Raw genomic sequence first — 13,988 nt, forward strand, 5'->3', positions numbered from 1 at the left:
CAGTTGGTCTTGGTTGCCCATGGTTGACCGCGGTTGCCCATGGTTGACCTCGGTTGAACCTTGTTGATCATGGTGGGTCTTGGATGACCATGGTTGACCTCGGTTGACTTCAGTTGGTCTTGGTTGCCCATGGTTGACCTTGAATGACCATGGCTGGTCTTGGTTGACCGTGTTTGACTTTGGTTGACCTCGGTTAACCCTGGTTGATCATGGTGGGTCTTGGATGACCATGGTTGACCTCGGTTGACTTCAGTTGGTCTTGGTTGGCCATGGTTGACCTTGAATGACCATGGCTGGTCTTGGTTGACCGTGTTTGACTTTGGTTGACCTCGGTTAAACCTGGTTGATCATGGTGGGTCTTGGATGACCACGGTTGACCTCGGTTGGCCATGGTTGGTCTTGGTTGGCCATGGTTGGTCTTGGTTGACTTCGGTTGATCTTGGTTGGCCATGGTTGACCTTGGTTGCCCATGGTTGATGTCGTTTGAACATGGTTGGTCTTGGTTGCCCATGGTTGACCTTAGTTGCCCATGGTTGGCTTCAGTTGACCATGGTTGACCTCAGTAGACCTCAGTTGACCTCCAAACCCCTCTGTTGGCCAACGACCCCAACGACCACAGCAGGAAGTGGTGGGGACACATGGGGTTCAGCTGATGTAGGTCAGTTGAGCTTGGTTGGTCATGGTTGACCTCGGTTGGCCATGGTTGGTCTTGGTTGGCCATGGTTGATGTTGGTTGATCTTGGTTGGCCATGGTTGGTCTTGGTTGACCATGGTTGACCTTTGTTGACCATGGCTGGTGTTGGTTGACCATGGCTGATGTTGGTTGCCCATGGCTGACTTCAGATGACCTCGGTTGCCCATGGTTGACTTCGGTTGACTTCAGTTGATCTTGCTTGCCCATGGTTGACTTTGGTTGCCCATGGTTGACCTTGGTTGCCCATGGTTGACCTTGGTTGCCCATGGTTGACCTTGGTTGCCCATAGTCGACCTCAGTTGCCCATGGTTGACCTCAGTTGCCCACGGTTGACCTTGGTTGCCCATGGTTGACCTTGGTTCCCCATAGTCGACCTCAGTTGCCCATGGTTGACCTCGGTTGACTTCAGTTGATCTTGGTTGACCATGGTTGACTTCAGGTGCCCATGGTTGACCTCAGTTCCCCATGGTTGACCTTGGTTGCCCATGGTTGACCTTGGTTGCCTTCAGTTGATCTTGGTTGACCACGGTTGACTTCAGTTGCCCATGGTTGACCTCAGTAGACCTCAGTTGACCTCCAAACCCCTCTGTTGGCCAATGACCCCAACGACCACAGCAGGAAGCGGTGGGGACACATGGGGTTCAGCTGATGTAGGTCAGTTGAGCTTGGTTGGTCATGGTTGACCTCGGTTGGCCATGGTTGGTCTTGGTTGACCATGGTTGACCTTTGTTGCCCATGGCTGATGTTGGTTGACCATGGCTGACTTCAGATGACCTCGGTTGCCCATGGTTGAATTCGGTTGACTTCAGTTGACCTCAGTTGCCCATGGTTGGTCTCGGTTGACTTCAGTTGACCTCGGTTGCCCATGGTTGACTTCGGTTGACTTCAGTTGATCTTGCTTGCCCATGGTTGACTTTGGTTGCCCATGGTTGACCTTGGTTGCCCATGGTTGACCTTGGTTGCCCTCAGTTACCCATGGTTGACTTCAGTTGACCTTGGTTGCCCATGGTTGACTTTGGTTGCCCACGGTTGACCTTGGTTGCCCTCAGTTACCCATGGTTCACTTCAGTTGACCTTGGTTGCCCATGGTTGACCTTGGTTCCCCATAGTCGACCTCAGTTGCCCATGGTTGACCTTGGTTGCCCATGGTTGACCTTGGTTGCCTTCAGTTGATCTTGGTTGACCACGGTTGACTTCAGTTGCCCATGGTTGACCTCAGTTCCCCATGGTTGACCTCCAAACCCCTCAGTTCCCCATGGTTGATCTCCAAACCCCTCTGTTGGCCAACGACCCCCACGACCACAGCAGGAAGCGGTGGGGACACACGGGGCTCAGCTGATGTAGACGCGGTGGAAGTCGTGGGCGCCGAAGGCCGCGTTGCACTTGGGGCACTTGCGCTGGCGCGTGTCGTAGCGGCTCTTGACGCACTCGAAGCAGAAGACGTGGAAGCACTTGGTGAGGACGGCGTCCTTCTTGCGGGCGTTGCAGCAGGGGCAGGTCAGGCGGGCCTGTGGCAAGATGGCCGTCAGTGGAGCCTCGGAAGCCACCAATCGGCTTCCAGAACCACCCATGGGCTTCTAGAACGACCAATGGGCTTCTAGACCCAAGAATGGGCTTCTAGACCCAAGAATGGGCTTCTAAACCCACCCATGGGCTTCTAAACCCACCCATGGGCTTCTAAACCCAACCAGAGGTTCTATGAAGCCAACTTGAGGTTCTACCACCCAATGGAAGATGGAGAGATGATGGGACAAGATGGCTGCCAATGAGCGGGTGACACCCATGGGTGCTCAGGGTGACACCTATTGGTCCTCCAAGCCAACCAATCAGCTTCCAGAACCACCCATGGGCTTCTAAACCCACCCATGGGCTTCTAAACCCAACCAGAGGTTCTATGAAGCCAACTTGAGGTTCTACCACCCAATGGAAGATGGAGAGATGATGGAACAAGATGGCCGCCAATGAGCGGGTGACACCCATGGGTGCTCAGGGCGCCACCCATGGGTCCTTCAAGTCAACCAATCACCTTCTAGACCTAAGTAGAAGTTCTATGAACCCAACTTGAGGTTCTACCACCCAATGGAAGATGGAGAGATGATGGGCCAAGATGGCCGCCAATGAGCGGGTGACACCCATGGGTGCTCAGGGCACCACCTATGGGTCCTTCAAGTCAACCAATCACCTTCTAGACCCAACCAGAAGTTCTACGAACCCAACTTGAGGTTCTACCACCCAATGGAAGATGGCGAGATGATGGGACAAGATGGCCGCCAATGAGCGGGTGACACCCATGGGTGCTCAGGGTGACACCTATTGGTCCTCCAAGCCAACCAATCAGCTTCCAGAACCACCCATGGGCTTCTAGACCCAACCATGGGCTTCTAAACCCAACCAGAGGTTCTATGAACCCAACTTGCGGTTCTACCACCCAACGGAAGATGGCGAGATGATGGGCCAAGATGGCTGCCAATGAGCGGGTGACACCCATGGGTGCTTAGGGCGCCACCTATGGGTCCTCCAGACCCACCCATGGGTCCTTCAAGTCCACCAATCACCTTCTAGACCCAACCAGAAGTTCTATGAACCCAACTTGAGGTTCTACCACCCAATGGAAGACGGAGAGATGATGGAACAAGATGGCCGCCAATGAGCGGGTGACACCCATGGGTGCTCAGGGCGCCACCCATGGGTCCTCCAGACCCACCTATGGGTCCTTCAAGTCAACCAATCACCTTCCAGCCCCATCTGGAGGTTCTACAAACCCAACTTGAGCTTCTACCACCCAACAGAAGATGGAGAGATGATGGGACAAGATGGCCGCCAATGAATGGGTGACACCCATGGGTGCTCAGGGCGCCACCTATGGGTCCTCCAGACCCACCCATGGGTCCTTCAAGTCAACCAATCACCTTCTAGACCCAACCAGAAGTTCTATGAACCCAACTTGAGGTTCTACCACCCAATGGAAGACGGAGAGATGATGGGACAAGATGGCCGCCAATGAGCGGGTGACACCCATGGGTGCTCAGGGCACCACCTATGGGTCCTTCAAGTCAACCAATCACCTTCTAGACCCAACCAGAAGTTCTACGAACCCAACTTGAGGTTCTACCACCCAATGGAAGATGGCGAGATGATGGGACAAGATGGCCGCCAATGAGCGGGTGACACCCATGGGTGCTCAGGGCGCCACCCATGGGTCCTCCAGACCCACCTATGGGTCCTTCAAGTCAACCAATCACCTTCTAGACCCAACCAGAAGTTCTATGAACCCAACTTGAGGTTCTACCACCCAACGGAAGATGGAGAGATGATGGAACAAGATGGCCGCCAATGAGCGGGTGACACCCATGGGTGCTCAGGGCGCCACCTATGGGTCCTCCAGACCCACCCATGGGTCCTTCAAGTCAACCAATCACCTTCTAGACCCAACCAGAAGTTCTACGAACCCAACTTGAGGTTCTACCACCCAACGGAAGACGGAGAGATGATGGAACAAGATGGCCGCCAATGAGCGGGTGACACCCATGGGTGCTCAGGGCGCCACCCATGGGTCTCCAGCCCCACCCACCCGGTACTCCTTGATCTCCTCCTGCAGGATCTGGTCTGCGTCGGCGTAAACCTCCACCTTGCGCTGCTTCTCCAGCTTGCGGCGCAGGCGCGACAGCTCCTCCTGCAGGACGGGAGGACCGCGGGCTCCTATAGACCCTATAGGGACCCTATGGAGCCCTACAGACCCCTAGAGGTCCCCACAGATCCCTACAAACCCCTATAGATCCCTACAGAGCCCTGTAGATCCCCATAGACGTCCATAGTGCCTCTCATGAGCGACAGCTCCTCCTGCAGGATGGGAGGACCATGGCCTCCTATAGACCCTATAGGGACCCTATAGAGTGCTACATCACCCCCCATAGAAAACCATAGGTCCCCATGACGCCCTTAGAACACAATAGGGACCCCAGAGAACCCAATAGGGACTCATAACCACCACAGAGCCCAATAGGGACCCCATAGAACCCAATAGGGACCCCACAGAACCCAATAGGAACCCAATGGGGACCCATAACACCCATAGAGCCCAATGGGGACCCCATACAACTCAAGGGAACCCAATAGGGACCCTTAACCCCCATACAACCCAATGGAACCCAATGGGGACCCATAACCCCCATAGAGCCCAATGGGGACCCCATACAACTCAAGGGAACCCAATAGGGACCCTTAACCCCCATACAACTCAATGGAACCCAATGGGGACCCATAACCCCCATAGAACCCAATGGGGACCCCATACAACTCAATGGAACCCAATGGGGACCCATAATCCCCATAGAATCCAATGGGGACCCCATACAACTCAATGGAACCCAATGGGGACCCATAACCTCCCATAGCCCCCAATGGTGACCCCATATCCCCCCCACAGTGACCCATAGTGACCCCATAGCCCCCCATTGCTCACCTGCGCCCGATTGAGCCCCAGCGCCTCCTTGTCCTTGACCCCATAGAGACCCCATAGAACCCAATGGGGACTCATAACCCTCATAGAGCCCAATGGGGACCCCATAACCCTCACAGAACCCAATAGGAACCCCATAACCCCCATAGAAACCAATGGGGACCCCATAGAACCCAACAGGGACCCATAACCCTCATAGAGCCAAACGGGGACCCATACAACTCAATGGAACCCAATGGGAAGCCATAATCCCCATAGAATCCAATGGGGACCCCATACAACCCAATGGAACCCAATGGGGACCCATAACCTCCCATAGCCCCCCCATGGTGACCCCATATCCCCCCCACAGTGACCCATAGTGACCCCATAGCCCCCCATTGCTCACCTGCGCCCGCTTGAGCCCCAGCGCCTCCTTGTCCTTGACCCCATAGAGACCCCATAGAACCCAATGGGGACTCATAACCCTCATAGAGCCCAATGGGGACCCCATATCCCCTATAGAACCCAATAGGAACCCCATAACCCCCATAGAAACCAATCGGGACCCCATAGAACCCAACAGGGACCCATAACCCTCATAGAGCCAAACGGGGACCCATACAACTCAATGGAACCCAATGGGAAGCCATAATCCCCATAGAATCCAATGGGGACCCCATACAACCCAATGGAACCCAATGGGGACCCATAACCTCCCATAGCCCCCCACAGTGACCCATAGTGACCCCATAGCCCCCCATTGCTCACCTGCGCCCGTTTGAGCCCCAGCGCCTCCTTGTCCTTGGCCGCCCGGTTCTCGGCCGCCGCCGCCGCCAGCTCCCGCAGCCGCCCCTGCACGTGCTCGCCCTGCGCCCGCAGGTCCTCGGCCGCCTGCGCCGCCTCCACCGCCTATGGGGCGAGTATGGGTCCCTATAGGGCTCTATGGGGTCCCCATTGGGGTCTATGGGGGTTACTGGGTCTCTATTGGGTTCCATGAAGGGCTATGGGGTCCCTATTGGGCTCTATGGGTGTTACTGAGTCTCCATTGGGCTCTATGGGGGTCATGGGTTCCTATTGGGTTCTATAGGGTTATGGGTCCCCATTGGGTTTTATGGGGCCCCCATTGGGCTCTATGGGAGTTATGGGTCCCCATTGGGTTCTATGAGGGTTATGGGGTCCCTATTGGGCTCTATGGGGTCCCTATTGGGCTCTATGGGGGTTATGGGTGCCTCTTGGGTTCTATGAGGGTTATGGGGTCCCTACTGGGTTCTATGGGGTCCCTATTGGGTTCTATGAGGGTTATGGGTCCCTATTGGGTTCTATGAGGGTTATGGGTTCCTATTGGGTTCTATGGGGTTATGGGTCCCCATTGGGTTCTATGGGGTCCCTACTGGGTTCTATGGGGGTTATGGGTCCCCATTGGGTTCTATGGGGTTATGGGTCCCCATTGGGTTCTATGGGGTCCCTATTGGGCTCTATGGGGGTTATGGGTGCCTATTGGGTTCTATGAGGGTTATGGGGTCCCTACTGGGTTCTATGGGGTCCCCATTGGGGTCTATGGGGGTTACTGGGTCTCTATTGGGTTCCATGAAGGGCTATGGGGTCCCTATTGGGCTCTATGAGTGTTATTGAGTCCCCATTGGGTTCTATGGGGGTCATGGGTTCCTATTGGGTTCCCTAGGGTTATGGGTCCCCATTGGGTTCTATGGGGGTTATGGGTCCCTATTGGGTTCTATGACGGTTATTGGGTTCCTATTGGGTTCTATGGGGTCCCTATTGGGTTCTATGAGGGTTATGGGGTCCCTACTGGGTTCTATGGGGTCCCCATTGGGGTCTATGGGGGTTACTGGGTCTCTATTGGGTTCCATGAAGGGCTATGGGGTCCCTATTGGGCTCTATGAGTGTTATTGAGTCCCCATTGGGTTCTATGGGGGTCATGGGTTCCTATTGGGTTCTATAGGGTTATGGGTCCCCATTGGGTTTTATGGGGTCCCCATTGGGCTCTATGGGAGTTATGGGTCCCCATTGGGTTCTATGAGGGTTATGGGGTCCCTATTGGGCTCTATGGGGGTTATGGGTCCCTATTGGGTTCTATGGGGGTTATGGGGTCCCTACTGGGTTCTATGGGGTCCCTATTGGGTTCTATGAGGGTTATGGGTCCCTATTGGGTTCTGTGAGGGTTATGGGTTCCTATTGGGTTCTATGGGGTTATGGGTCCCCATTGGGTTCTATGGGGTCCCTACTGGGTTCTATGGGGGTTATGGGTCCCCATTGGGTTCTATGGGGTTATGGGTCCCCATTGGGTTCTATGGGGTCCCTATTGGGCTCTATGGGGGTTATGGGTCCCCATTGGGTTCTATGAGGGTTATGGGGTCCCTACTGGGTTCTATGGGGTCCCCATTGGGGTCTATGGGGGTTACTGGGTCTCTATTGGGTTCCATGAAGGGCTATAGGGTCCCTATTGGGCTCTATGAGTGTTATTGAGTCCCCATTGGGTTCTATGGGGGTCATGGGTTCCTATTGGGTTCTATAGGGTTATGGGTCCCCATTGGGTTTTATGGGGCCCCCATTGGGCTCTATGGGAGTTATGGGTCCCCATTGGGTTCTATGAGGGTTATGGGGCCCCCATTGGGCTCTATGGGGGTTATGGGTGCCTATTGGGTTCTATGAGGGTTATGGGGTCCCTACTGGGTTCTATGGGGTCCCTATTGGGTTCTATGGGGGTTATGGGTCCCTATTGGGTTCTACGAGGGTTATGGGTTCCTATTGGGTTCTATGGGGTTATGGGTCCCCATTGGGTTCTATGGGGTCCCTATTGGGCTCTATGGGGGTTATGGGTGCCTATTGGGTTCTATGAGGGTTATTGGGTTCCTATTGGGTTCTATGGGGTCCCCACTGGGTTCTATGGGGCCCCCATTGGGTTCTATGGGGGTTATGGGGTCCCTATTGGGCTCTATGGGGGTTATGGGTCCCCATTGAGTTCTGTGGGGTCACTATTGGGTTCTATGGGGATTATGAGTCCCTATTGAGTTCTGTTGAGTTCTATGGGGATCCTATTGGGTTCTATTGAGTTCTATGGGTCCCCATTGGGTTCTATTGAGTTCTATGGGGACCCTATTGGGTTCTACAGCGTCACGCGCCCCCCCCGAACGCCTGGGTCCCTTCTCACCTTCCTCTTGTTGAGCTCCAGGGCCTGTGTCCTCAGCGCCAGCTCCTTCTCCACGGCCGCCAGGCTGCTCTGGAGCCCCCGCTCCTTCTCCTCCAGCTTCTGCACCACCAGCAGCTGCGCGTCCACCTGCCGGGACACCCCCGGACGCCTGGGTCCCCTCCCGAACTCCTGGGTCCCCTCCCGGATGCCTGGGTCCCTCTTGGACTCCTTGGTTCCCTATCTGGGTCCCCCCAAACTCCTGGGTCCCTCCTGAACTCCTGGGTCCCTCCTGAACTCCTGGGTCCCTCCCGAACTCCTGGGTCCCCTATTTGGTCCTCCCTGAACTCCCAGATCCCTCCCGAACTCCTGGGTCCTCTCCCGAGCTCCTGGGTCCATTCTGGTTCCCCTATTTGGGTCCCCAATGAACTCCTGGGTCCCCTCCTGAACTCCTGGGTCCCTCCCGAACTCCTGGGTCCCTCCCGAACTCCTGGGTCCCTCCCGAACTCCTGGGTCCCCTCCTGAACTCCTGGGTCCCTCCCGAACTCCTGGGTCCCTCCCGAACTCCTGGGTCCCCCCGAACTCCTGGGTCCCTCCCGGACTCCTGGGTCCCTCCCGGACTCCTGGGTCCCTCCTAGACCCCTATGATCAGAACATCTCAATGTTCTCCTGGTCACTTGGGTCCCTCCAACGCCAATCTCTTATGAGTCCCCCCGAACTCCTGGGTCCCCCCGAACTCCTGGGTCCATCCTCAACTCCTGGGTCCCCTCCTGATCTCCTGGATCCCCTCCCGAACTCCTGGGTCCCCCAACCCCTGCTTCCCCCAGACTCCTGGGTCCCCCCGAACTCCTGGGTCCCTCCTAGACCTCTATGATCAGAACATCTCAATGTTCTCCTGGTCACTTGGGTCCCTCCAACCCCAATCTCTTACGAGTCCCTCCAAACCCCTTCTCCCACCGAACTCCTGGGTCCCCCCGAACTCCTGGGTCCTCTCACCTGCGCCTTAAGCGCCAGGACCTGCTCGGCCAGCTCGTCCTTCTCCTCGCGCAGCAGCTTGTGGATCTGGTTGGCCTTGATGCGCTCCGACATGAGCTTGAAGTTGGCGTCGTCCTTCTCGCGCAGCTGCTGCAGCAGCCGCAGGTTCTGCTCCTGCATGTCCTCGAACGCCTGGCCCGTCACGTCCATCTCCGACAGCAGCGCCTCCTCCTCCTGGTGACAGTGATGTCATCACGGGTGGGGACCAATCAGGGAGCAGTGGTGGAGTCACCATGGACCAATCATGAAACACTCAAGGACCCAGGATGGAATTATGGAGCCATCATGGTCTACGGACCCATCGTGGTCTATGGACCCATCATGGTCTATGGACCCATCATGGAACCATCATGGATCTATGGACCCATCAAGGACTCATCATTGACCTATAGAACCATCATAGACCCATCATGGTCTATGGAACCATCACGGTCTAATTATGGACCTATGGACCCATCATGGACCCATCATGGTCTATAGACCCATCATGGACCCATCACTGACCAATGGACCCACCATGGACAAACCATGGACCTATAGAACCATCATGGACCCATCATGGTCTACGGAACCATCATGGTCTAATTATGGACCTATGGACCCATCATGGTCTATGGACCCATCATGGACCTACAGACCCATCATGGACCCATCATGGACCATGGACCCATCATGAACCAACCACGGACCTATAGACCCATCATGGACCCATCATGGTCTATGGACCCATCAAGGACTCATCATTGACCTATAGAACCATCATGGACGCATCATGGTCTATGGAACCATCACGGTCTAATTATGGACCTATGGACCCATCATGGACCCATCATGGTCTATAGACCCATCATGGACCCATCACTGACCAATGGACCCACCATGGACCTATACAACCATCATGGACCCATCATGGTCTACGGAACCATCATGGTCTAATTATGGACCTATGGACCCATCATGGTCTATGGACCCATCATGGACCTACAGACCCATCATGGACCCACCATGGACCTATAGACCCATCATGGACCCATCATGGTCTATGGACCCATCAAGGACTCATCATTGACCTATAGAACCATCATGGACCCATCATGGTCTATGGACCCATCAAGGACTCATCATTGACCTATAGACCCATCATGGACCCATCATGGTCTATGGACCCATCAAGCACTCATCATTGACCTATAGAACCATCATGGACCCATCATGGTCTATGGAACCGTCATGGTCTAATTATGGACCTATGGACCCATCATGGACCCATCATGGTCTATAGACCCATCATGGACCCATCACTGACCAATGGACCCACCATGGACCTATAGAACCATCATGGACCCATCATGGACCCATCATGGTCTACGGAACCATCATGGTCTAACTATAGACCTATGGACCCATCATGGACCCATCATGGACCAACCATGGACCTATAGACCCATCATGGACCCATCATGGTCTATGGACCCATCAAGGACTCATCATTGACCTATAGAACCATTATGGACCCATCATGGTCTATGGAACCATCATGGTCTAATTATGGACCTATGGACCCATCATGGACCCATCATGGTCTATGGACCCATCATGGACCCATCACTGACCAATGGACCCACCATGGACCAACCATGGACCTATAGAACCATCATGGACCCATCATGGTCTACGGAACCATCATGGTCTAATTATGGACCTATGGACCCATCATGGTCTATGGACCCATCATGGACCTACAGACCCATCATGGACCCATCATGGACCATGGACCCATCATGAACCAACCACGGACCTATAGACCCATCATGGACCCATCATGGTCTATGGACCCATCAAGGACTCATCATTGACCTATAGAACCATCATGGACCCATCATGGTCTATGGAACCATCACGGTCTAATTATGGACCTATGGACCCATCATGGACCCATCATGGTCTATAGACCCATCATGGACCCATCACTGACCAATGGACCCACCATGGACCTATACAACCATCATGGACCCATCATGGTCTACGGAACCATCATGGTCTAATTATAGACCTATGGACCCATCATGGACCCATCATGGACCAACCATGGACCTATAGACCCATCATGGACCCATCATGGATCTATGGACCCATCAAGGACTCATCATTGACCTATAGAACCATTATGGACCCATCATAGTCTATGGAACCATCATGGTCTAATTATGGACCTATGGACCCATCATGGACCCATCATGGTCTATAGACCCATCATGGACCCATCACTGACCAATGGACCCACCATGGACCAACCATGGACGTATAGAACCATCATAGACCCATCATGGTCTACGGAACCATCATGGTCTAATTATGGACCTATGGACCCATCATGGACCTACAGACCCATCATGGACCCATCACTGACCAATGGACCCATCATGGACCATGGACCCATCATGAACCAACCACGGACCTATAGACCCATCATGGACCCATCATGGTCTATGGACCCATCAAGGACTCATCATTGACCTATAGAACCATCATGGACCCATCATGGTCTATGGAACCATCACGGTCTAATTATGGACCTATGGACCCATCATGGACCCATCATGGTCTATGGACCCATCATGGACCCATCACTGACCAATGGACCCACCATGGACCTATACAACCATCATGGACCCATCATGGTCTACGGAACCATCATGGTCTAATTATGGACCTATGGAACCATCATGGACCCATCATCGTCTATGGACCCATCATGGACCTATAGACCCATCATGGACCCATCACTGACCAATGGAGCCATCATGGACCATGGACCCATCATGGACCAACCATGGACCTATAGACCCATCATGGACCTATCATGGTCTATGGACCCATCAAGGACTCATCATTGACCTATAGAACCATCACAGACCCATCATGGTCTATGGAACCATCATGGTCTAATTATGGACCTATGGACCCATCATGGACCCATCATGGTCTATGGACCCATCATGGACCTATAGACCCATCATGGACCCATCACTGACCAATGGAGCCATCATGGACCATGGACCCATCATGGACCAACCATGGACCTATAGACCCATCATGGACCTATCATGGTCTATGGACCCATCAAGGACTCATCATTGACCTATAGAACCATCACAGACCCATCATGGTCTATGGAACCATCATGGTCTAATTATGGACCTATGGACCCATCATGGACCCATCATGGTCTATGGACCCATCATGGACCCATCACTGACCAATGGACCCACCATGGACCAACCATGGACCTATAGAACCATCATGGACCCATCATGGTCTACGGAACCATCATGGTCTAATTATGGACCTATGGACCCATCATGGTCTATGGACCCATCACGGACCTACAGACCCATCATGGACCCATCACTGACCAATGGACCCATCATGGACCCATCATGGACCTACAGACCCATCACGGACCCACCACAGCCCAACCATTGACCAACCACATCCTCACCGCCCTAACGACCCCCTAATTAAGCCACTAATTAACCCACCTGCTTGGTGGCCGCCAACTTGCGCTGCAGGTGCTCGATCTGCTCCTCGGCCAACCGCAGCCTCCGCAGCGCCTCCTCGTCCGCCAGCTTCTTGCTCTCGCGCCGCTCGCGCTCCTCCAGCTCCCGCGCGCGCGCCCGCAGCTCCTCCAGCTGCCACGGGACGAGATTGGTTAATTAGAGGGGTAATTAACGGGGGGATAATGAGGCGACGCGGTTACGAGATGGGGTGACGCGCAATGTCCGCTCCTCTGGCTTCGTTGACCGGAGCTCCTCCAAATATGGACATAACAACATGGTTAACGAGATCAACTAATTATGGGGACTAATGACCTCACATAATGAGGCTAGACAAGCATAGGAGTTAATTAGGGGGGGTAATTAGGTAAGATAATCAAGCGACGCGGTTACGAGATGGGGTTACGCGCAACTTCTGCTTTAGTTCCATTGCCCACAGCTCCTCCAAATATGGACATAACGACATGGTTAATGAGATCAGCTAATTACAGGGAGTAATTAAGTGAGATAATGAGGCTAAACAAGTATATGAATTAATTAGGGAGGATAATTATGCGATATAATCAAGCAACATGGTTATGAGATGGGGTTACGCGCAACTTCTGCTCCTCCGGCTTCGTTGACCGCAGCTCCTCCAAATATGGACATAACAACATGGTTAACGAGATCAACTAATTATGGGGACTAATGACCTCAGATAATGAGGCTAGACAAGCATAGGAGTTAATTAGGGGGGGTAATTAGGTAAGATAATCAAGCGACTTGGTTAGGAGATAGGGTTACGCGCAACTTCTGCTCCAGTTCCATTGCCCACAGCTCCTCCAAATATGGACATAACGACATGGTTAATGAGATCAGCTAATTACAGGGAGTAATTAAGTGAGATAATGAGGCTAAACAAGTATATGAGTTAATTAGGGAGGATAATTATGCGATATAATCAAGCGACATGGTTATGAGATGGGGTTACGCGCAACTTCTGCTCCTCCGGCTTCGTTGACCGGAGCTCCTCCAAATATGGACATAACGACATGGTTAACGAGATCAACTAATTATGGGGACTAATGACCTCAGATAATGAGGCTAGACAAGCATAGGAGTTAATTAGGGGGGGTA

The 13,988-nt window shown here is 53.5% G+C and overlaps 1 protein-coding gene across 5 annotated transcripts in view; it reads right to left on the reverse strand.

The window, feature by feature from the left end:
* Positions 1–441: 441 nt before the first annotated feature.
* Positions 442–13,988, reverse strand: part of RNF40 (ring finger protein 40) — a 45,910-nt gene continuing 32,363 nt past the window's right edge. The window contains exons 14-20 of one of the 5 annotated variants that reach the window (XR_011736218.1): positions 12,858–13,007; positions 9,277–9,489; positions 8,305–8,430; positions 5,904–6,044; positions 4,266–4,367; positions 1,149–2,202; positions 442–778 (exon numbers count right to left, since the gene is read on the reverse strand). Coding sequence is in view for 1 of the 5 variants with exons in the window: in XM_065859527.2 (XP_065715599.2) it covers positions 2,026–2,202; positions 4,266–4,367; positions 5,904–6,044; positions 8,305–8,430; positions 9,277–9,489; positions 12,858–13,007 (909 nt within the window). In the remaining 4 variants the exon portion in view is untranslated. Of the gene's footprint in view, positions 779–819; positions 2,203–4,265; positions 4,368–5,903; positions 6,045–8,304; positions 8,431–9,276; positions 9,490–12,857; positions 13,008–13,988 lie in introns of those variants that run through there. The other 4 variants (XR_011736221.1, XR_011736219.1, XR_011736220.1 and 1 more) reach the window with 4 other exon arrangements.

The sequence above is a fragment of the Patagioenas fasciata genome, chromosome 37, assembly GCF_037038585.1.
Source record: "Patagioenas fasciata isolate bPatFas1 chromosome 37, bPatFas1.hap1, whole genome shotgun sequence".
Taxonomy (NCBI): Eukaryota; Metazoa; Chordata; class Aves; order Columbiformes; family Columbidae; genus Patagioenas; species Patagioenas fasciata.